Source organism: Salvelinus sp. IW2-2015, linkage group LG27 (genome assembly GCF_002910315.2).
Source record: "Salvelinus sp. IW2-2015 linkage group LG27, ASM291031v2, whole genome shotgun sequence".
In the NCBI taxonomy this organism is placed as follows: Eukaryota; Metazoa; Chordata; class Actinopteri; order Salmoniformes; family Salmonidae; genus Salvelinus; species Salvelinus sp. IW2-2015.
This window is the reverse complement of record NC_036867.1, coordinates 30,981,941-31,006,581: the sequence shown is the minus strand read 5'-3', so window position 1 is coordinate 31,006,581 and position 24,641 is coordinate 30,981,941. Positions and strand designations below refer to the sequence as shown.

At 45.7% G+C, this 24,641-nt stretch overlaps 2 protein-coding genes across 5 annotated transcripts in view; one reads left to right on the top strand and one right to left on the bottom strand.

Moving 5' to 3' along the window:
- The window catches only part of LOC111953459 (glycogen synthase kinase-3 beta), a 63,882-nt gene that overhangs the window by 7,873 nt on the left and 31,368 nt on the right, over nt 1-24,641 (bottom strand). For all 4 annotated transcript variants that reach the window (XM_023972745.2, XM_023972747.2, XM_023972746.2 and 1 more), the window contains exons 3-7: nt 20,912-20,995; nt 4,545-4,655; nt 3,224-3,354; nt 2,672-2,778; nt 1,072-1,169 (exon numbers count right to left, since the gene is read on the bottom strand). In XM_023972745.2, coding sequence (XP_023828513.1) covers nt 1,072-1,169; nt 2,672-2,778; nt 3,224-3,354; nt 4,545-4,655; nt 20,912-20,995 — 531 coding nt within the window. The remainder of the gene's footprint in view (nt 1-1,071; nt 1,170-2,671; nt 2,779-3,223; nt 3,355-4,544; nt 4,656-20,911; nt 20,996-24,641) is intronic.
- The window catches only part of LOC139023170 (octapeptide-repeat protein T2-like), a gene marked incomplete at both ends in the record, with an annotated part of 5,181 nt that continues 2,684 nt past the window's right edge, over nt 22,145-24,641 (top strand). Inside the window, 2 exons of the mRNA XM_070435642.1 lie at nt 22,145-22,291; nt 23,520-23,573. Coding sequence (XP_070291743.1) covers nt 22,145-22,291; nt 23,520-23,573 — 201 coding nt within the window. The remainder of the gene's footprint in view (nt 22,292-23,519; nt 23,574-24,641) is intronic.

The following is a 24,641-nucleotide window of genomic DNA, read 5'->3' as shown; positions in this document are numbered from 1 at the left end:
AACCACTCCTTTATTGGGGGTGTCTTGCTAAATGCCTATAATTTCCACCTTTTGTCTATTCCATTTGCACAACAGCATGTGAAATGTATTGTCAATCAGTGTTGCTTCCTAAGTGGACAGTTTGATTTCACAGAAGTGTGATTGACTTGGAGTTACATTGTGTTGTTTAAGTGTTCCCTTTATTTTTTTGAGCAGTGTATTTCCACCACCCATTTCATTTCTTTGGCTTCTTTTTGAAGGCTCTAGGGTCAACTTGAGGGATAAACTGGGAAATGTAGTACTTTAAAAAATGTAAGTGATTAATGACATATAAAAAAAATCATTTTAAGAGTGTGTCCTGAAAATACATTTTTTATCAATATTTTATATGCGAGTATATAACAAATATTTGATGTTTTATGTACAACATGTACACTGAACAAAAATATAAAATGCAACATGCTAAAATTTCAAAGATTTGAGTGAGTTACAGTTCATATAAGGAAATAAGTCATTTTAAATGAATAAATTAGGCCCTAATCTATCGATTTCACATGACTGGAAATACAGATATGCATCTGTTGTTTACAGATACCTTAAAAGAAAAGGTAGGGACGTGGATCAGAAAACCAGTCAGTATCTGATGTGACCACCATTTAACTTATGCACACATCTCATGCACAAATCTCCTTCGCATAGTTGGCTTTTGATTGTGGCCTGTGGAATGTTGTCCTACTCCTCTACAATGGCTGTGCGAAGTTGCTGGATATTGACGGGAACTGGAAAGAGCTGTTGTACAGGTTGATCCAGAGCATCCCAAACAKGCTCAATAGGTGACATGTCTGGTGAGTATGCAGTCCATGGAAGACCTGGGACATTTTCAGCATCCAAGACTTGTGTACAGATCCTTACGACATGGGRCCATGCCTTATGCTGAAACATGAGGTGATGGCGGCGGATGAATGGCACGACAATGGGCCTCAGGATCTCGTCACGGTATCTCTGTGCATTCTTTTGGTTGACGGTCCGGCTTACCGTCCGTCTGTCCGGCTTACCGTCCGTCTGTTGACATTTGAAGGCAGGTGTTTTTACCTTGATGATCTCCACCAGCTGATCCACCCCACTGTCGCCGGGAAAAATGGGTTGCCCTAGCAACAGTTCTGCTAGAACGCAGCCAGCGGACCATACATCTGCAGAGGAYGKAGAAATACTGTGAGGACTCACACACAGACTCGCGCACCCACACATACACAACTAGTAGTGGGAGTGTACATATGCTGGAGTGTATATGTGTTGTTACGTGTAGGTAGTCAGTGTAAGGCAGGGGTGTCAAACTCATTTCGCATCGTGGGCCACATACGGCCTAGGGAGATGTCAAGTGGCCGGGACCATTAAAATTATACCATACTCTGCCTATAAATAACCAAAATATCATGTCTTTCCTTTGTTTTGTGTAAAGAAGCTTTACGCTGCCTTCAGATTCTCGGCTCTGGATGAAAGTTGACTTGCTGTTTCCTCAGACCCGCCCAGCAATTCGTAATCTTATCTCTTCTCCAGTTGTCCTTGCAAGCCGTCATATTTTTCGCTGTGATGAGTCTCGTAGTGGCGTCGATATTATATTCCTTCAATACCGAAACTTTGTTGCAAACACACAAGCACGAAGGTTTTCCGTGCATCTCTGTAAATAAATAGGACGTGGTCCATTTTTCTTTGAAAATTTCTACACTCCTTATCTACTTTTCTCCGTTTGGATAACGACATTTTGGCTAATGAGGGTGTAGCGGAAGAGGTAGAGGACCAAGGTATTAACAACGTCGTGAACAAGCAGCAGAATGCGGCATTTGATACCGTCTGCTGTTTTCAGTCTGTCTCAGTGATGCGGCTTGTCTTCTACTCTCGATGGAAAGAGTGCGCCCTCTTAGCGGAATTAATCCATGAATTGCAGCGAATTAAAAATATTATTCCACTGTCTTTTATGCATTTTTTCCACTTCAAAATTATCCTGCGGGCCTGATCGAACCTCCTTGGGGCGGTTCCGGCCCGCGGGCCGTATGTGTGACACCCCTGGTGTAAGGTGTTAGTAATGGGAGGTGTAGTCAGTGTAAGTGTGTTAGTAATAGGGACGTGATAGTCAGCATAATGTGTTCAGTAATGGGAGGTGTAGTCAGATAATGTTTAGTAATGGGAGGTGTAGTCAGCATAATGTGTTAGTAATGGGAGGTGTAGTCAGTGTAATGTTAGTAATGAGGTTAGTCAGTGTAATGTAGATGTAGTGGGAGGTGTAGTCAGTGTAAGGTGTAGTAATGGGAGTAGTCAGTGTAATGTGTTAGTAGTGGGAGTGTAGTCCGCGTAATGTGTTTAGTAGTGGGAGGTGTAGTCAGTGTAAGGTGTTATAATGGGAGTGTAGTCAGAATTGTGTTAGCTAATGGAGGGGTAGTCAGCATAAGGTGTTAATAGTGGGAGGTGTAGTCAGTGTAATGTGTTAGTAGTGGGAGGTGTAGTCAGCGTAATGTGTTAGTAGTGGGAGGTGTAGTCAGCATAAGGTGTTAGTAGTGGGAGGTGTAGTCAGCGTAGTGTGTTAGTAGTGGGAGGTGTAGTCAGTGTAATGTGTTAGCAGTGGGAGGTGTAGTCAGCATAATGTGTTAGTAGTAGGAGGTGTAGTCAGTGTAAGGTGTTAGTAGTGGAAGCGTACCTATGCTGGAGGTGTAGTCAGTGGCCCCAAAGATGAGCTCGGGGGCTCTGTAGTACCGTGAGCAGATGTAGGACACATTGGGCTCACCACGGACCAGCTGCTTCGCACTGCCAAAGATAACCAAGGATGAAGGAAGGAAGGAAGGAAGGAAGGAAGGAAGGAAGGAAGGAAGGAAGGAAGGAAGGAAGGAAGGAAGGAAGGAAGGAAGGAAAGATGGTGGGTAAGGACGGTCAAAAGGAGGATTTGAGACTTCAAACTGCTCTTTCTTTTATGTATACCAGTTAGTAGTTTGCTCTATTCCTCTCAAAGGAAAAAAGGATGGAGGAAGCAAGGTAACGAAGCTAGTAATGTTCTCAGACACATCTTCAGACACAGCCCTAACCTAGTCCATCTCATAAAAAAATTCTTACTAGAACTCAGGCCCAGACCACAGCAAATTGCTGTTGTGTAAGCCTGAGGGGCTTTGTCCATTCTAGTAGTTATATTTCTATGAGCTGGGCTAGGTTGGGTCTTTGTTCCTCCATCAATATGGGTTTCAATGTTCCAGCCCACCTGCCAAAGTCACAGAGCTTGAGCACGGCTGTCTCCGGGTCCAACAGAAGGTTCTGGGGCTTGATGTCCCGATGGCAGATACCAAAGGAATGGATGTAGGCCAAGCTCCGGAACAGCTGGTACATGTACATCTGCAGAGAGAAATGTGGACACACACAACTTAGTACATGCTCTAAGCTAGCTACACATAATGACATGAGTGGTAGACCTATAGAGTAGAGGCAAGTCCTGTTCCCTTGTATTCAATGGGCTAAAAATAACAGCGTGCCAGTGTCCAAATCCCCCAGAAGCCTCAACCAGCGGTCCCTGGCTCTGACTCCAGTCCAGCCCTTTGTTTATGCCACTACTTCCACTTCCTTAAGTGGCAAGTTGGAAAGGCAGAGACGGCGGGGGCGCTATAATAAGGCCGCTGATGCCATCTCAACTGGCCGCTACATGATGACGCAGGACAGCATGGTGAGGAGGACGGCAGGGAAATGCCCAAAGGAGTCTGTCTGCCTGCCCAAACACACAACCATCCCACCACCACTCATTGCGCGAGACTATTCTGTTGGTTCTACAGTACCAGGCAAACATTTTTATTTGTACCCCTTTTCCCCCCCAATTTCGTGATATCCAATTGGCTTGTCCCATCGCTGCAACTCCCGTACGGACTCGGGAGAGGCAAAGGTMCAGAGCCATGCGTTCTCCGAAACACGACCCCGCCAAGCTGCACTGCTTCTTGACACACTGCTCGCTTAACCCGGAAGCCAGGCGCACCAATGTGTCGGAAGAAACACCCTACAGCTGGCGACCGAAGTCAGCATGCACGAAATTGGCCCGCCACAATGAGTCGCTAGAGCGCGATGGGACAAGGACATCCCGGCTGGCCAACACGCTGGGCCAATTGTGCGCCGCGTAATGGGTCACAGCCTGGGATCGAACCCGTGTCTGTAGTGATGCCTCTAGCCCTGCGATGCAGTGCCATAAACCGCTGCGCCAGTCGGCAGGCCCTGTACCGAGCAAACTAAATCAAGAACAGCTYAAGTATTTGACGTTTGTAATTGACCCAGGTCTACCACATATTGCATCTAAAGCAGTGTTTCTCAACTCCAGTCCCCAAACAGTACACATTTTTATTAAAAGGCCTGGACAAGAACATCGGATTCAACTTGTCAATTAATCATCAAGCCCTCGATGAGTTGAATCGGGTGTTTTTGTCCGGGGCTACAACAAAAATGTGTGCTGTTGGGTGCTCGACCTGAGTTGAGAAACACTGATCTAAAAAGAAACATACAGAGAGTAGTATCTTGATGAAGCGATAGACTTGAGGGGGTCTTACCTTCACATAGACCATGGGGAGGGTCTGCTTGGCTCGGCTGTAGTGTCTAGCCACTCTGTACACAGTCTCAGGAACGTAGTCCAAAACCAGGTTGAGATACACCTCGTCCTTCTGTAACACACACGCAGAGACATTTAGAGTATGGGTCAGACTTGGGACAGTTGGCTGAGGAGGTTAGAAGCATGTATGAATTCCTTTGGAGTGATCGCAATGTAACATGGTTCTTGTTCATTAGGCACCAAATGGAAGAAAACGGACTGAAACGTTGAGGGGCTACCAATAAGAAAGGCTAATTTTCGTTTTCCGTTGCAAAACATATTTTCCATTGTGTGCCTAATGAACACGACCCAGGGCTCGCTGGATGATTAAGCAGGCCAGACAGACAGTGAGAGAGAGAGAAAAAATAAGAAAAACGGTTACTGTATGATCTGGCAGAGACACGTAAGTTAGACTTAACATCAAGGGAGTCAGATGGTTGTTTTTTTTGGCAGGGCAACAGAGGAACAGATGACTGTTCTAGTTAGGGCAATGGGATATCACACTTTTTCTACGAATCCGTCCCCGCAGATGTCTTTAATGAACCACTAAAGTATTAAGAATGATCACATATACACTGAGTGTACAAAACATTAAGAACAGCGTCCTAATATTGAGTTGCATGCCCTCCACCCAGCCCTCCCGTTTGCCCTCAGAACAGCCTCAATTCGTCGAGGCATGGACTCTACAAGGTGTCGAAAGCATTCCACAGGTATGCTGGCCCATGTTGACTCCAATGCTTCCCACAGTCGTGGCAAGTTGGCTGGATGTTCTTTGGGTGTTGGACCATTCTTGATACACACAGGAAACTGTTGAGCATGAAAAACCCAGCAGTGTTGCAGTTCTTGACACAAACCGGTGCGCCTGGCACCTATTACCATACCCTGTTCAAATCCCCCATTTGTCTTGCCCATTCACCCTCTGAATGGCAAAATCCATGTCTCAATTGTCTCAAGGCTTAAAAATCCTTCTTCAACCTGTCTCCTCCCCTTCATCTACACTGATTGAAGTGGATTTAACAAGTGACATCAATAAGGGATCACAGCTTTCACCTGGTTAGTCTATGCCATGAAAATAACAGGTGTTCTAAATGTTTTGTGTATATGTTTTAACTGTATATCATCTGTTCCTACCACACAGGAAATTAAAAAGGCCAAGTCAGGCTTAGAGGTGTTTGATCCCTGTGCCTTATTAAGTCTTCTCAAGACACACACAGTCACAGTCGCACACACACACTTCCTGATAGAGCCATGCTCTAAAATAAGCCTCACACAAAGGATGACTCACTCTCCTGCCTTTCTCACTACGGCAACAGCAGCCCCTATATTACACCTCTGATTGGCTCATCGGCTCACACAAAAGGCAGGTGATTGGATCCTTCTCTTGTTCCCTCCTGACCATGTAAATAACTGATTGGTTTGACAGCAACAGGTAGTGACTGCTTGACTGCTCAGTGCTCTGCCCCAAGTAACAGTGTGTGTGTGTGTCCGTCTATTTTATGCATTTGCCAGTATTCGCTGAATGAACTCAGAAAAACATAGGTTATCTGTAAATCATGTGGTAGGCTATGATGTTGGGCTGGAAAAATATGGCACAAATGTCATAACAATTTGTGATTTTTTTAGATGGGGTATGTCGTTTWTGTGCCAATTTGTGCCATGGCTGCGTGTGTCTAAATGAGATGTTGTTTTCCAGAGTCTCACTACAAGCCTTGTATATGCTTATAAATGACACAAAGCTGTGCTTCACCAATCAAGAGAAAAGGCAAATCTGTTTCAACCAGACCACTTAGGACCCTGATTAGCCATTAGATGGTGGGAATTAAACAGTATACAAGTAGCAATTCTGTGTATTTTCCGCAATGGTACAGTTAAGCAATAACGCCMRAGGAGGTGTGGTATAAGGGCTGTTCTTAGGCACAACGCAACGTGGAGCCCTTAGCCATGGTATATTGGCAATATACCACTAACTACCGAGGTGCCTTATTGCTATTATGAACTGGTCACCAATGTAATTAGAGCAGTAAAATTACATGAACTAGCACGGCTTTCAGCCAACCAGCTTTCAGGGCTCAAACCACCCAGTTAAAAAATATATAATAATCTGTTGCATGCCCTAATGAGCACCACCCTCTCCATGGAACGACAGTGACTCCCCTTCCACAGCAGAYAGTCCCATGTGTCTATGAAGTCACAGTCAGAAGAGGGGAAAGGGTCAGTAGTAGCAGATCAGTGTACAGACCTCCCGACACTAGGTCCTGGTGTTCGGTCTGGCTGGGGCTAAAGGGTCACATCTCAATAGTGTAAAGTGGCTTCCTCTCCTAGTCCACACCCAAAATAATTCCCTAATAACTGTATAAATGTTTTCTCCCATCACAAGAGGAGGCGAGGAGATGAAGCCCCTTGAGAAGCACCCATGGTCAGCCAGAGAGACTTAATACCGTCACTGGGCAAGGCAGGGCAGAATAGGAGCCGGCTCTTCTAAGGTAGAGCAGCAGCCTTTAGTCTGGTCACATAGCAGGCTCTGTTTCCCTCTGGCCCACATCCAGAGGCCAGACACCCAGTGTCAGCATGCCCGCCACTGTGCCAGGCTGCAGGATCACATCACATTAAACACACACTACAGGTCATAGTGGCAGACTGACTGTGTCACTTTATCTATGCAAATAGACCTACACTGCACACCACCATAGGCCACAATGTCAGCCTGTCTAGCCACAATGACACAAATATAAATGCACCACATGCCTTTTTTCTTTTTAACAGGTTTTAATGCCACAACCCTAATGTCCCCTTGTTCACGTATATTCCAACTAGGGGTGTCCCCCCCCAAAAAGAAATCTTGGTTGATCAAGAGTCRTCTGTTCCAATCGATGGGTCRAAATTTTAAAATGTGTATTTTTCCAAATATTGACACATCCTATTTGTTTTAATCAAATCAAATATATTCACTGAGCTTGTCTGACGCTTTAAGCACACTGTTTGATTAAATAATTAAGACACACAAATGACTAGAGGGAGTTCGACCAGCAATTGATTTGATTGTGCCGGGCCAGGCCAGGCTTAGACTTTGTTTAGGAAGAACATTCCCTATTCCCTCAACCCTTGCTCTCTTTACGTGACACATGTATGTATTGCATGCACTTGAACAAAGACCTATTGGCATGGGACTAGTATTACTAGAGAACGTTGGTTATGTAATTATAACTCCAGAATGTCCGTCATTCCAGAGGACGATTTGGGCGGGATTAGATTTTTTCAAAACTGCCCGCTGTAATTTTTTATTTTTATAAATACATGGACAGTTATGACAGAAGCCTGGAGGTTTTTATTCTAGGCATGAAGATATAATATTTCAATATGTCCAGGTGATAGGGCCACACTGGCAACTCGAGACTGGTTCCCAAGTTTTTAAACCATACCAAACCATCAATAGGATATTTTAGCGATCCGCCATAGGTCCTAAATGGAATTGTTACTCTCCTGCCATGTACAAATTACTAACATGGCAGATTTGGACGGGACTAAAATTACAGATGTGGTGTTTTGTGATCGTGCACATAATTACATTACCCAACCTCCCCCAGTAAAACTAATCCCGTCTGAATTGGGCACAATGGGGCCTGACTTATAGCATATCATAATCACATCAATACATTGGTCAAACTCTGAACACCGTAACAGCAAAACGGATGCAGAGGACACCCCAACCCGAGCACTCCATTCTGCCACCTCAGGTTCTCTTGGCCCTCCCACTCAGCCCAGTCCAAGCTCTTCTCAGTCCTGGCACCCCAACGGTGGAACCAGCTTCCCCCTGAAGGTAGGACAGCAGAGTCCGTGCCCATCTTCTGAAAACATCTGAAACCCTACCTCTTCARACAGTATCTTAAATAATCCTCCTCCTCACCTCGACCCCCCCCCCCCTMAAAAAAACTATTATACACTTAACMAGCACTTGACCCCCCCAACCCCCCTTCCAGCTCTTACTCTGATAGCTACGTTGAGGAAAAATGTACTTTCTATTCCTGTGATATGTGGTTGCCCCACCTAGCTATCTTAAGATGAATGCACTAGCTATAAGTCCCTCTGGATAAGTGTCTGCTAAATTACTAAAATGTACATTACATGGCAAATGAACTCAAAACAGGGGAATGTTTACTGGTTGCTGAGGAGGTAAAGGGCAATTCAGATGTGTGGAATAAATTTGACTAGTTGTGGATAACACTGGAGATCAAGAAAAAGGTAAGGAGCAAGAGCTGCGTGGATATTATGTGTGCCAAACAGATGCTGTATAGAATACAATAGAATTTTTCTGACCGTTTGGAACAATGTAAACAGTAAATAAAGTCTGTTGTAGCGTTTTTTTGTTAGGCCTTTATTACAGCAAAGACTAAAAACAGTCGCATTCTTTCTTGAATGCAATTTCCAAAATGGAACGTTTTATTTATTGTTTAAGCTAATTATTCAAGGCTCGCTTTATTTAATTTGACTAAAATGCTTGACTGCAATTCAAATCATGAATTACTCGTATGCTGTGTGATGACATGAACAATGAATGACTGATTGATAGATACAGTAGACTATAAAAGTATTGAAATATAGGCCCCAAGTAAGTTACGGTATTAAGACTAAACAGGAGGCGCTTTTAGGCCAACAGCTCAGTCAGTGGTGTTTATACAAGGCTGCTATACTAAGCCTTCCAATGATAATGACATTACTTATGATCATAATAATAACAATAAGGAGATCAAGAAAAAAGGGCATTATAAATAGTTTTGACAATTTGGAACAGTGTAAACACTAAATGAATGATAAATAATGTCAGAGGGGATGTTCTAACAAAAGAAAAGTGTAAAGCCTGTATTACAGCAAAGATTAAAATCAGCCGAAATTGTTTACTTGACATGTTGCGTGAGCACGGAATCAGTAGGCTATTAAACACTCAAACAGGTAACAAAAGCMGGACATGTCTTATTTCTGCAGATATATTGATGATTTATAAAGCCAGGCACATTTAACAGTTAGGCTATTGATTATAGACCTAATTAAGTTGGGGTTTCTTCTCTCCTCACCTTTCTTAGACAAGAAGGCAAGGGCTGTTTTCTCATCTCATTCTGCTGCTGCCTCAAACGCATTGTTCTCAACACCAATATGCTGGTTAACTTTGCTATTATGCACATATAAACATAGTCTAGGAAAAAGGCACCAATTCAACAGCCCATTGATGTGTTTCTGAACCGCGGACAGCGACCGTTATCCAATGCGGGAGAAAGCGCATGTTATAAAATATTATTTTTATTAGTGTTGCACCATTGTTCTTATGTAATATAACCATATACAATTTCAGGAGCATGTCTTAGAGTGATGGACCGTGCCATCCCCATGACCTCCACAATGGATCAGTCGACTTCAGACAGGTGAGAAATCAGTGTCTTGTACACCATGATATATACAGTACCAATCAAAAGTTTCAGAACACCTACTCAAGGGTTTGAATTTTTTTAAATTTTCTACATTATAATAGTGAATAATGTAGTATCCCACAAAAAAGTGTTAAACAATTCAAAATATATTTGATATTTGAGATTCTTCAAAGTAGCCACCCTTTGCCTTGATGAGAGCTGTACATACTCTTGCCATTCTCTCAACCAGCTTCATGAGGTAGTCACCTGGAATGCATTTCAATTAACAGCTGTGCCTTGTTAAAAGTTATTCTGTGGAATTTCTTTCCTTCTTAATGCATTTGAGCAAATCAGTTGTGTTGTGACAAGGTAGGGGTGGTATACAGAAAATAGCTCTATTTGGTAAAAGACCAAGTCCATATTATAGCAAGAACAGCTCCAATAAGCAAATATAAAACGACAGTGCATCATTTCTTTAAGACATGAAGGTCAGTCAATACAGAACATTTCAAGAACTTTGAAAGTTTCTTCAAGTACAGTTGCAAAAAGCATTGAGCACTATGATGAAACTGGCTCTCATGAGAACTGCCACAGGAAAGGAAGAGAGAGTTACCTCTGCTGCAGAAGAAGTTCAGCCTCAAATATCAGCAATTAACTGCACCTCAGTTTGAAGCATTTATTTGGGCTGCAGAGTTCAAGTAACAGGCATCGCAACATCAACTGTTCAGAGGAGACGTGAATCAGGCCTTCATGTTCGAATTGCTGCAAAGAAACCACTACTGAAGGACACCAATAACAAGAGACTTGCTTGGGCCAAGAAAGATTTTTGGTTCCAACCGCCGTGTCTTTGTGAGACGCAGAGTAGGTGAACGGATGATCTCTGCATGTGTGGTTCCCATCGTGAAGCATAGAGGTGGTGGTGTGATGGTGCTTTGCTGGTGACACGGTCTTATTTATTTAGAATTCAAGGCACACTTAACCAGCATGGCTCCCACAGCATTCTGCAGCAAAACGCCATCCCATCTGCTTTGCGCTTAATGGGACTATCATTTGTTTTTCAAGAGGACAATGACCCGAAACACACCTCCAGGCTATGTCAGGGTTATTTGACCAAGGAGGAGAGTGATGGAGTGCTGCATGACCAGGATTCTACAAATCACCCAACCTCAACCCAATTGAGATGCTTTGGGATAAGTTGGACCACAGAGTGAAGGAAAAGCAACCAACAAGTGCTCAGCATGTGAGAACTTCAAGACAGTTGAAAAAGCATTCAAATACAAATGTATTGGTCACATACACATGGTTAGCAGATGTTAATGCGAGTGTAGCGAAATGCTTGTGCTTCTAGTTCCGACAGTGCAGTAACACCCTAACAAGTAATCTAACAATTTCACAACTACCTAATACACACAAATGTAAAGGGATGAATCAGAATATGTACATAGAAATATATGGATGAGCGATGGCCGAGCGGCATAGGCAAGATGCAATAGATAATATAAAATACAGTAATTACACATATGAGATGAGTAAGGTAAGATATGGAAACATTATTAAAGTGGTATTTTTWAAAGTGACTAGTGATCCATTTATTAAAGTGGCTAACGATTTGAGTCTCTATGTAGGCAGCAACCACTCTGTGTTAGTGATGGCTGTTTAACAGTCTGATGGCCTTGAAATAAGGCCATCAGACTGTCAAGTCTCTCGGTCCCAGCTTTGATGCACCTGCACTGACCTCTTAATCTGGATGGTAGCGGGGTGAACAGGCAGTGGCTCGGGTGGTTGTTGCCCTTGATGATCTTTTTGGTCTTCCTGTGACATCGGGTGCTATAGTTTGCCCCCGGTGATGCGTTGTGCAGACCGCACCACCCTCTGGAGAGCCTTACAGTTGAGGGCGATGTAGTTGCTGTACCAGGCGGTGATACAGCCCGACAGGTTACTCTCAATTGTGCATCTGTAAAAGTTTGTGAGGGTTTTAGGTGACAAGCCAAATTTCTTCAGCCTCCTGAGGATGAAGGAGGCGCTGTTGCGCCTTCTTCACCACACTGTCTGTGTGGGTGGACCATTTCAGTTTGTCTGTGATGTGTATGCCGAGGAACTTAAAACTTTCCACCTTCTCCACTACTGTCCCGTCGACGTGGATAGGTGGGTGCTCCCTATTTCCTGAAGTCCACAATCATCTCCTTTGTTGACATTGAGTGAGAGGGTGTTTTCCTGACACCACACTCCGAGTGCCCTCACCTCCTCCCTGTAGGCTGTCTCGTCGTCGTTGGTAATCAAGCCCACTACTGTTGTGTCGTCTTCAAACTTGAAGATTGAGTTGGAGGCGTGCATGGCCACGCAGTCATGGGTAAACAGGGAGTACAGGAGGGGGCTGAGCACGCACCCTTGTGGGCCCCAGTGTTGAAGATCAGCGAAGTTGAAATGTTGTTTCCTACCTTCACCACCAGGGGCCGGCCCGTCAAAGTCCAGGACCCAATTGCACAGGGCGGGGCTGAGACCCAGGTCCTTAAGCTAAATGATGAGCTTGGTGTTGAATGCTGAGCTGTAGTCAATGAACAGCATTCTTACATACATTGGCTTGCAAATAATATTCACCCCTCTTGGCATTTTTCCTATTTTGTTGCCTTAGAACCTGGAATTTAAATACATTTTGGGGGGGTTTGTATCATTTGATTTACACAACATACCTATCACTTTGAAGATACAACATATTTTTTGTGTGTGAAAAACAAGAAATAAGACAAAAAACTTGAGCGTTCACCCCCCCAAAGTCAATACTTCGTAGAGCCACCTTTTGCAGCAATTACAGCTGCATGTCTCTTGGGGTATGTCTCTTTAAGCTTGGCACATCTAGCCACTGGGATTTTTGCCCATTCTTCAAGGCAAAACTGCTCCAGCTCCTTCAAGTTGGATGGGTTTCTCTGGTGTACAGCAATCGTTAAGTCATACCACAGATTCTCAATTGGATTGAAGTCTGGACTTTGACTAAGCCATTCCAAGACATTTAAATGTTTCCCCTTAAACCACTCAAGTGTTGCTTTAGCAGTATACTTAGGGTCATTGTCCTGCTGGAATGTGAACCTCCGTCCCAGTCTCAAATCTCTGGAAGACTGAAACAGGTTTCCCTCAAGAATTTCTGTATTTAGCGCCATCCATCATTCCTTCAATTCTGACCAGTTTCCTAGTGCCTGCCGATGAAAAACATCCCCACAGCATGCTTCTGCCACCACCATGCTTCACTGTGGGGATGGTATTTTCAGGGTGATGAGAAGTGTTGGGTTTGCACCAGACATGGTGTTTTCTTTATGGCCATAAAGCTCAATTTTAGTCTCATCTGACCAGAGTACCTTCTTCCATATGTTTGGGGAGTCTCCCACATGCCTTTTGATGAACACCAGACGTGTTTGCTTATTTTTTTCTTTAACTTCTTATGGCTGGGGGCAGTATTGAGTAGCTTGGATGAATAAGGTGCCCAGAGAAAACTGCCTGCTACTCAGGCCCAGAAGCTAAGATATGCATATTATTAGTAGATTTGGATAGAAAACACTCTGAAGTTTCTAAAACTGTTTGAATGATGTCTGTGAGTATAACAGAACTCATATGGCAGGCAAAAACCTGAGAAAAAATCCAACCAGGAAGTGGGAAATCTGAGGTTTGTAGGTTTAAGTCCTTGCCTATCCAATATACAGTGTAAAATTTGGTCCGATTGCACTTCCTAAGGCTTCCACTAGATGTCAATAGTCTTTAGAACCTTGTTTCATGCTTCTACTGTGAAGGAGGAGAGAATAAGAGCTGACTGAGTAAGAGGTCTGGCAGAATGCCATGAGCGCAGTCAGGTGCTCGCCCGTGAGAGTTAGCTGCGTTCCTTTTCCTTTCTAAAGACAAAGGAATTGTCCAGTTGGAATATTATTGAAGATTTATGTTAAAAACATCCTAACGATTGATTCTATACATCGTTTGACATRTTTCTACAAACTGTAATATAACTTTTTTGACTTTTCGTCTGGACTAAGTGCCTGCGCCTCTTGAATTTGGATTTGTGAACAAAAAGGAGGTATTTGGACATAAATGGTCTTTATCGWACAAAACAAACATTTATTGTGGAACTGGGATTCCTGGGAGTGCATTCCGATGAAGATCATCAAAGTTAATATTTATAATGCTATTTCTGACTTCTGTTGACTCCACATGGCGGGTATCTGTATGGCTTGTTTTGGTGCCTCAGCGCTGTACTCAGATTATTGCATGGTGTGCTTTGTCCGTAAAGCTTTTTTGAAATCTGACACAGCGGTTGCATAAAGGAGAAGTATATCTTTAAATCCATGTATGACACTTGTATTTTCATAAATTGATGTGGCTCTCTGCAAAATCACCAGATGTTTTGGAAGCAAAATATTACTGAACATAACAAGCCAATGTAAACTGAGATTTTTGGATATAAATATGAACTTTATCGAACAAAACATACATGTATTGTGTAACATGAAGTCCTATGAGTGTCATCTGATGAAGATCATCAAAAGGTTAGTGATTCATTTTATTTCTATTTCTGCTTTTTGTGACTCCTCTCTTTGGCTGGAAAAATGGCTGTGTTTTTCTGTGACTAGGTGCTGACCTAACATAATCGCATGGTATGCTTTCGTTGTGAAGCCTTTTTGAAATCTGACACTGTGGTGGGATTAACAAGTTTATCTTTAAAATGGTGTATAATACTTGTATGTTTGAGGAATTTTAATTATAAGATTTCTGTTGTTTGAATTTGGCGCCCTGCACTTTCACTGGCTGTTGTCAAATCGATCCCGTTAATGGGATTTCATCCATAAGAATTAAGCAATGGCCTTTTTTTGGCCACTATTCCRTAAAGCCCAGCTCTGTGGAGTGTATGGCTTAAAGTGGTCCTACGGACAGATACTCCAATCTCCACTGCAGAGCTTTGCAGCTCCTTCAGGGTTATCTTTGTTGCCTCTGATTAATGCCCTCCTTGCCTGGTCCATGAGTATTGGTGGGTGGCCCTCTCTTGGCAGGTTTGTTGTGGTGCCATATTCTTACATTTTTTAAATCATGGATTTAAATGGTGCTCCGTGGGATGTTCAAAGTTTCGGATAACTTTTTATAACCCAACCCTGATCTGTACTTCTCCACAACTTTGTCCCTGACCTGTTTGGAGAGCTCCTTGGTCTTCATGATGCCACTTGCTTAGTGGTGTTGCAGACTCTGGGGCCTTTCAGATCAGGTGTATATATATACTGAGATAATGTGACAGATCATGCGACACTTAAATAAAGTCCACCTGTGTGCAAACTAACTACTTATGTGACTTCTGAAGGTCACTGGTTGCAACAGATCTTATTTAGGGTCTTCATAGCGAAGGGGGTGAATACATATGCACCCCCTTCGTACATATGCACCCCCCCATATGTACATATGCACTTTTCACTTTTTTTTTAGTTGAATCTTTGAAACAAGTAATTTTTTTCATTTCACTTCACCAATATAGACTATTTTATGTATGTCCATTACATGAAATCCAAATAAAAATTCATTTAAATTACAGTTTGTAAAGCAGCAAAATAGGACAAACGCCAAGGGGGATGAATCATTTTGCAAGGCACTGTAGGTATTCCTCTTGTCCAGATGGGATATGGCAGTGTGCAGTGTGATGGCGATTGCATCGTCTGTGGACCTGTTGGGGCGGTATGCAAACTGAAGTGGGTCTAGGGTGGCAGTCCTTGACTAGTCTCAAAACACTTCATGATGACAGAAGTGAGTGCTACGGGGCGAAAGTCATTTAGTTCAGTTATCTTTGCCTTCTTGGGTACAGGAACAATGGTGGCCATCTTGAAGCATGTGGGGACAGCAGACTGGGATAGGGAGTGATTGAAAATGTCCGTAAACACACCAGCCAGCTGGTCTTCACATGCTCTGAGGACGCAGCTAGGGATGCTRTCTGGACCAGCAGCCTTGCGATGGTTAACACGTTTAAATGTCTTACTCACGTCGGCCACGGAGGAGAGGGGGGGGCCCGCAGTCCTTGGTAGCAGGCTGCGTCGGTGGCACTGTATTATCCTCAAAGCGGGCAAAGAAGGTGTTTAGTTTGTCTGGAAGCAAGACGGTGTCTGTGACGTGGATGGTTTTCTTTTTGTAGTCAGTAATTGCCTGTAGACCCTGCCACAAACGTCTCGTGTCTGAGCAGTTGAATTGCGACCACACTGTCACTACACTGACATTTCACTTGTTTGATTGCCTTGCGGAGGGAATAACTAGTGCTTATATTCTGCAATATTCCTAGTCATYTTTCCATGGTTGAATGCGGTGGTTTGCACTTTCAGCTTTGCGCAAATGCCGCCATCTATCCACAGTTTCTGGCTAAGCTAGGTTTTAGTCACAGTGGGTACAACATCTCTAATGCACTTCCTTATAAACTCACTCACCGAGTCAGCGTATAAATCAATGTTATTCTCCGAGGCTTCTCAAAATATTTCCCAGTCCGCGTGATCAAAACAATCTTGACGCGTGGATTCTGATTGGTCAGACCAGCGTTGAATGGTTCTAGTCACGGGTACATCCTGTTTTGAGTTTCTGCCTATAGGACGGTAGGAGCAAAAGTCGTGGTCAGATTTGCCAAAGGGAGGTCGGGGGAGGGCCTTGTATGCATCGCGGAAGTTAAAGTAGCAGTGATCCAGTGTATTGCCCGTGCAAGTGCTACAGTCAATGTGCTGATAGAATTTAGGTAGCCTTGTTCTCAAATTAGATTTGATAAAATCCCCAGTTACAATAAACACAGCCTCAGGATATATGGTTTGCAGGTTACATAGAGTCCAGTGAAGTTCCTTGAGGGATGTCGTGTTATCTGCTTGGGGGAGATATACACGGCTGTGACTATAATCGAAGAGAATTCTCTTAGGAGATAATGTGGTCAGCATTTGATTGTAAGGAATTCCAGGTCAGCTGAAGAAAAGGACTTGAGTTCATGTATGTTGTTATGATTACACCATGAGTCGTTAATCATGAAGCATACACACCCACCCTTCTTCCCAGAGAGTTGTTTATGTGGGAGCAACGCATGACGAAACCCGGTGGCTGTACCGACTCCGACAACATATCCCGAGAGAACCATGTTTCCGTGAAACAGAGAATGTTAAAATCTCTGTTGTCTCTCTGGAAGGCAACCCTTGCCCTAATTTCATCCACCTTGTTGTCTAGAAAAGGGACATTGGTGAGTGGGGTTGCACATTTTGGGGAATATTCAGAGATGGAAGTTTCCCGTGGGAATTAACAGGAATATATGCAAATTAATATTAATACCATTTAAATGTTGATGTTTTTTTGCATTGGATATATTTACCATATCATTTGGAGACAAACCTTTTACCTTATCATAAGTAGACATAATTACAAATGATTAAATCCTTCCAATAGAAATAAAACAATTTAGTTACAAATTGTACTTTAAATGAGTTGACTCTTCACATGGGATGATTTCACTGAACAACAAAATGGAATATTGAATGATCCCCAATGATCCATCGCATCTCCCCAAAAAGTTTTCAACATATTATCTGTAAAATGATCGTCTAGAAACTAAATCTTTGGTCRTCTTCCTCTCAGCCTTCCATGTCTTCTCCCTGAACCTCCTCAATGTCCACCTCTTGAACATCAGACTCTGAGGCCTCATCTTCACTGTCACTTTCCAACCTTGTTGAGGATGGCTTGTTGTCAGGCCCACAAAGCCTAAAATTTTCCTGAATGGCCACCAATTTTTCAACCCTTGTATTGGTCAGCCTATTGCGTGCTTTGGTGTGTGTGTTCCCAAACAAGGACCAGTTGCGCTCTGAGGCGGCTGATGTTGGTGGGATTTGGCGGATGATGGAGGCAACAGGGGAAAGAGCCTCAGATCCACAAAGTCCCATCCACCAGGTGGCTGATGAGATATGTTGGCACGACTGCCATATTGCATCTCCATCCCAAAGCTCTTGCTTGGAAGTGTACTTCGCCAGACTGCCAAGAACCTTGTCCTCATCCAGGCCAAGGTGGCGAGACACGATAGTGATGACACCATAGGCCTTGTTGATCTCTGCACCAGACAGGACGCTCTTGCCAGCATACTTGGGGTCCAACATGTACGGTGCGGTGTGTATGGGCTTCAGGCAGAAGTCTTCACGCTTTTTGATGTATTTCAGAACTGCAGTTTCCTCTGTTTGGAGCAACAGTGAAGTGGGGAGGGCAGTACGGATTTCTTCTCTCTTACATCTGCAAGCAGAGTCTGAACATCAGACAGGAGGGCATGGTCTCTCTCAATCCATGCAATGGCTACTGCCATAGGTTTCAGGAGTTTCAGGCTGCTTACCACTCTCTCCCAAAATACATCATCCAGGAGGATTCTCTTGATGGGGCTGTCCATATCGGCAGACTGTAATATGGCCATTTCTTGGAGAGACTCCTTCCCCTCCAGGAGACTGTCAAACATGACACGACCACCCCAGCGGGTGTTGCTGGGCAGCTTCAATGTGGTGCTCTTATTCTTCTCACTTTGCTTGGTGAGGTAGATTGTTGTTTTAACTTGATGACCCTTCACATACCTAACCATTTCCTTGGCTCTCTTGTGGAGTGTATCCATTGTTTTCAGTGCCATGATCTCCTTGAGGAGCAGATTCAATGCAAGAGAAGCACAGGCAATGGTTGTGATGTGAGGGTAGGACTGCTCCACTTTAGACCAAGCAGCCTTCATGTTCGCAGCATTGTCTGTCACCAGTGCAAATACCTTCTGTGGTCCAAGGTCATTGATGACTGCCTTCAGCTCATCTGCAATGTAGAGACCAGTGTGTCTGTTGTCCCTTGTGTCTGTGCTCTTGTAGAATACTGGTTGAGCGGTGGAGATGTAGTTCATTATTCATTGCCCATGAACATTCGACCACCCATCAGAGATGATTGCAATACAGGCTGCTTTCTCTATGATTTGCTTGACCTTCACTCAAACTCTGCATCCAGCAAATGAGTCGATCAAGCATGCCTGGTTGGAGTGGTGTATGCTTGGCAAAGAACATTCAGAAATCCCTTCCAACACACTGCCTGTGAGCATCAGAGGTGAACCAGTTACATTCATAGCTTGAGCAAGACATTCAGCATTTCTCTGACTACATTCCTCCATTGAGTCAAAAAAACTTATAATTCCAGGAGGACCATGAGCTGTTGCTATCGATAAGGTGTCGGATTCATAATTTTCACCTCGAACAGAATTCTGCATCTTGTTGCATTCTTCATATATAGCTTGGCACAGTATTTGCAAATGTACACAGCTCTTCCTTCTACATTAGCTGCAGTGAAACGTCTCCACACATCAGATAGTGCGCCCGTGGCATTTTCCTGTGAAGATTAGAATAAAATTAAAAATAAATTAAAAATAAAACACAATTCCATACACATATAAATAATTAAGCAGTTAGATTAAACAACTCCTTTGTAAGAAAGTTTATAAAAAATGTAACCTGTATGGAAACAGGTGAATTAACAGTCCTCAGTTAGCAGGCTCAAGCAAGCTAAAACCCACATGGTAGCAAAACCTAACTAGCAGAAATTGTTAACAAGTTAGAAATGATTTGAACACTTTGCTGTAGGCTACTATTTACTAGTTAACAAAAAAAGAATGTATGTCATAAAATATATTCACCCCACCCAGTATTGTAATCAAAACTTACCAGAAAGCAGTCCTTGGCTCAGACAGTGTAGTAATCGGGGCTCAATAGCATCTCATTAGTGTGCAAGATCTTGAGAATCAGCTGCACATGTGATGGAAGAATGCACTGTGCATGCAGAGGGTTGCAATTCCATTGAATTGGGGACAGTTTAAGCAAAATATGCCACAAGACCTAGAATTGCCTTGTGTMACCCACAAAAAAGGTTCACTGTTATAAGTTAACTTTTTTCATGAATTTAAGCAAAATTCCCGGGCTTAACCTCCCATCAAAAATGTACGGAAATTTACTGGAAAGTGTCCGACCCTTTGCAACCCTATTGGCGAGTAATATACTCAGAAGCGGTGGGTGGTGTGCATGGCTTCGAAGTCTGAGCAGGAGGCTGCGCCGTCTACCTCTTCTACGAAGAAATTGTTTTGGGCCGGCCTATAGGATTAGATCCAATGTCCTGGGTGGTGGTCCGAACAAAGGATCCACTTTGGGAAAATCATATTCCTGGTCGTAATGTTGGTAAGTTGACGTCGCTCTTCTATCCAATAGTTCTTCCCGGCTGTATGTAATAGCCCAGAAAATCTTAAATGTTAACAATGTAAGAAATAATACATAAAAAAACAAAATACTGCATAGTTCCCTAAGGACTCGAAGTGAGGCGACCATCTCAGTCGACGCCATTCCAGGCAAGTACCTCATGAAGCTGTTTGTGAGAATGCCAAGAGTGTGTAAAGCTGTCATCAAGGCAAAGGGTGGCTACTTTGAGGAATCTAAAATATATTTTGATTTGTTTAACACTTTTTTGGTTACTACATGATTCCATATGTGTTATTTCATAGTTTTGATGTCTTCACTATTATTCCACAATGTAGAAAATAGTAAAATAAAGAAAAACCCTTGAATGAGGTGTCCAAAMCTTTGACTGGTACTCTATTATATATATTCTTTTTTTTTGTTACTGCTTGACTAAAGAAATCTTGGTCGACCAACAGCTTATTGAACAAATAATTGACCAGTTTATTAAATGGGGTCAGCACTAATCCCAACAATATAAGAGTATAAACCTAAACAGCTTAACTTAATATGAAAATATTCACAACGGAAAGCCTAAGAATGTAAGTGGTAGAAACAGAAGTTCAGGAGCAACATTTAGCCTAGCCAGTGTCAAACAAAAACTTGTTGAATAGGGAGTCTCCATCACCTGCAACAACACACAGACTGACGTATGAGCAGCAACCACCCACCTTGTCTCCACTGGAATAGAAGAAGTAGCGCAAACGCACTATGTTGCAGTGGTCCAGTTTCCTCATGATCTGCAGCTCCCGGTTCTGAGACGAGATGAGACAGAGAAACATTGATCAAATCTGACAACCAGTGAGCATTAGACAAGTTAAACAGGCTAGAGAAGCTAGCTTCACACTGAGCTAGCTGCACTCTCCCAGAATAAACTTTGCTCTGATTCTGGACCAGTCAGACACTCTCTCTTAAATGAGTCTTAAATTACTTTTGAGGGTCATCTGAGATGGGATTAGAGAAAAGGCTGTTGAGAGCGCAAGAGAGGAAGCGAGCGAGAGTGAGAGGGGAAGCGAGCGAGCGAGAGGTGAGAGGGAAGCGAGAGAGCGAGAGAGAGGGGAAGCGAGCGTGCGAGGGGAAGCGTGCGAGGGAAGCGTGCGAGGGGAAGCGAGCGAAAGAGAAAGCGAGCGAAAGAGAAAGCGAGAGCGAGAAAAGCGAGCGAGCGAGAGAGGAAGAGAGCGAGTGAGCGAGAGAGGAAGAGAGCGAGCGAGAGAAGGAAGAAGAAGCGAGCGAGCGAGAAGAGGAAGCGAGCGAGCGAGAAGAGGAAGCGAGCGAGCGAAGAGAGAAAGAGAGGAAAGCGCGAGAAGAGAGAAGCGAGCGAGAAAAGAGGAAGCGAGCGTGCGAGGGGAAGCGAGCCGAAAGAGAAAGCGAGAGCGAGAAAGCGAGCGAAAGCGAGCGAGCGAGAGAGAAAGCAAGCGAGCGAGCGAGAGAGGAAGAGGAGCGAGCGAGAGAGGAAGAGAGCGAGCGAGCGAGAGAGAGGAAGCGAGCGAGCGAGACAGAGGAAGCGAGCGAGCGAAAAGAGAAAGAGAGGAAGCGAGCGAGAAAGAGAGAAGCGGCGAGAAAGAGAGAAGCGAGCGTGCGAGGGGAAGCGAGCGAAAGAGAAAGCGAGAAAGCGAGAGCGAGCGCGAGAAAGCGAGCGAAAGAGGAGCGACGAGCGAGCGAGAAAGAGAGAAAGCGAGCGAGTGAGAAAATGAGGAAGCGAGCGAGAAAGAGCGGAAGCGAGCGAGCAAGAGAGGAAGCGAGCGGGCAAGAGAGGAAGCGAACGAGCGAGAAAGAGAGGAAGCGAGCGAGCGAGAAAGAGAGGAAAGCGAGCGAGCGAGAAAGAGAAGGAAGCGAGCGAGCGAGAAAGAGAGGAAGCGAGCGTGCGAGAAAGAGAGGAAGCGAGCGGCGAGGGAAGCGAGCGAAGAGAAAGCGAGAGTGAGAGAAGCGAGAGCGAGCGCGAGAAAGCGAGCGAGCGAAAGAGGGAGCGAGCGAGAGAGAGAAAGCGAGCGAGCGAGAAAGAGAGAAAGCGGCGAGCGAGAAAAGAGAGGAGCGAGCGAGCGAGAAAGAGAGCAAGCGAGCGAGCGAGAAAAGAGCAGCGAGCGAGCGAGAAAGAGAGCAAGCGAGCGAGCCGAGAAAGAGAGAGCGAGCGAGCGAGAAAGAGAGCAAGCGAGCGAGAAAGAGAGCAAGCGAGCGAGCGAGAAAGAGAGGAAGCGAGCGAGCCGAGAAGAGAGCAAGGAGCGAGAAAGAGAGCAACGACACGAGAAAGAGGGAAGCGAGCGAGCGAAAGAAAGAGAGAAGCGAGCGAGCGAGAAAGAGAGGAAGCGAGCGAGCGAGAAAGAGAGGAAGCGAGCGAGCGAGAAGAGAGGAAGCGAGCGAGCGAGAAAGAGAGGAAGCGAGCGAGCAAGAGAGGAAGCGAGCGAGGCGAGAAAGAGAGGAAGCGAGCGAGCGAGAGAAGAAGCGAGCGAGCGAGAGAGAGAGGAAGGGAGCGAGCGAGCGAGGAAGCGAGCGAGAGGGGAAGCGAGCGTGCGAGCGAGAGGGAAGCGAGCGTGCGAGCGAGGAAGCGAGCGAGCGAGAGAGGAAGGAGGGAGCGAGCGAGCGAGAGGAAGGGAGCGTGCGAGCGAGAGGAAGGGAGCGTGCGAGCGAGAGAGGAAGCGAGCGTGCGAGCGAGACAGGAAGCGAGCGTGCGAGAGAAGAGAGGAAGGAGCGAGCGAGCGAGGCAGCGAGCGAGCGAGGAAGGCGAGCCGCGAGAGAGAGAGAGCGAGCCGCGAGCGAGAGAGGAAGCGAGCGCGAGAGAGAGAGGAAGCGAGCGAAGGAGAGAGAGGAAGCGAGCGAGCGAGAGAGAGAGAGCGGAGCAGGAGCGAGAGAAGAGGGAGCCGAGCCGAGCGAGAGAGAGAGGAAGCGAGCGAGCGAGAGAAGAGAGGAAGCGAGCCGAGCGAGAAGAGAGAGGAAGCGAGCGAGCGAGAGAGAGAAGGAAGCGAGCGAGCGAGAGAAGAGAGAAGCGAGCGATGCGAGCGAGAGAGAGAGAGAAAGCGAGCGAGCGAGCGAGAGAGAGAGGAAGCGAGCGAGCGAGCGAGAGAGAGAGGAGCGAAGCGAGCGAGGAGCGAGAGGAAGCGAGCGAGCGAGGAGAGCGACGCGAGCGAGAGAGAGAGAGCGAGCGAGCGAGCGAGAAGAGGAAGCAATGGGCGAGCGAGAGAGAGGAACGCGAGCGAGCGAGAAGAGAGAGAAGCGAGCGAGCGAGAGAGAGAGGAAGCGAGCGAGCGAGAGAGAGAGAAGCGAGCGAGGCGAGAGAGAGAAGCGAACGAGCGAGAGAGAGAGAAGCGAGAACGAGCGAGAGAGGAGCAGAGAGGAGAGAAGGAAGCGAGCGAGCGAGGAGAAGCAGAGAGGAAGCGAGCGAGACGAGAGAGAAGAGGAAGCGAGCGAGCGAGAGAGAGAGAAGAGCAGAGGAAGCGAGACGAGAAGAGAGAGAGAGAGAGGAAGCGAGCGAGCGAGAGAGAGAGAGAGGAAGCGAGCGCGAGCGAGAGAGGAGCGAGCGCGAGAGAGAGAGAGGAAGCGAGCGCGAGAGAGAGGAAGCGAGCGAGCGAGCAGAGAGAGAGGAGCGAGCGAGCGAGAGATAGAGGGAGCGAGCGAGCGAGAGAGAGAGGAAGCGAGCGAGCGAGAGAGAGAGGAAGCGAGCGAGCGAGAGAGAGAGAGGAAGCGAGCGAGCGAGAGAGAGAGGAAAGCGAGCGAGCGAGAGAGAGGGAAGGCCGAGCGAGCGGCGAGAAGAGAAGGAAGCGAGCGAGCGAGGAGAGAGAGAGGAAGCGAGCGAGCGAGCGAGAGGTAGAGGAGGAGCCGAGGACGAGAGAGGAGCGAGCGAGGAGGGCAAGCGAGGAAGCGAGCGAGAGAGAGCGAGCGAGCGAGCGAGAAGAGGAACGCGAGCGGAAGCGAGAGAGCGAGGAAGCGAGCGAGGCGAGAGAGAGAGGAAGCGAGCGAGCGGAGAGAGAGGAAGCGAGCGAGCGAGAGAGAGAAGGAGAGCGAGCGAGGCGAGAGAGAGAGAAGCGAAGCGAGCGAGAGGAGAGAGAGGAGAGGAACGAGCGAGAGAGAGAGAGAGCGAGCAAGACGAGAGAGGAAGCGAGCGAGCGAGAGAGAGAGAGAGGAAGCGAGCGAGCGAGAGACGAGCGAGGAAGGCGAGCGAGCGAGAGAGAGAGAGAAGAGAGAGGAGCGAGCGAGAGAGAGAGAGCAGAGAGGAAGCGAGCGAGCGAGCGAAGCGAGAGCAGAGCGAGAGAGGAAGCGAGCGAGGAGCAGAGAGCAAGGAGAGAGGAAGAGCAGCGAGCGAGAGAGAGAGAGGAGAGGAAGCGAGCGCGAGCGAGCGAGAGAGAGAGAGAGGAAGCGAGCGAGCGAGCGAGAGAGAGGAAGCGAGCGAGCGAGCGAGAGAGAGAGGAG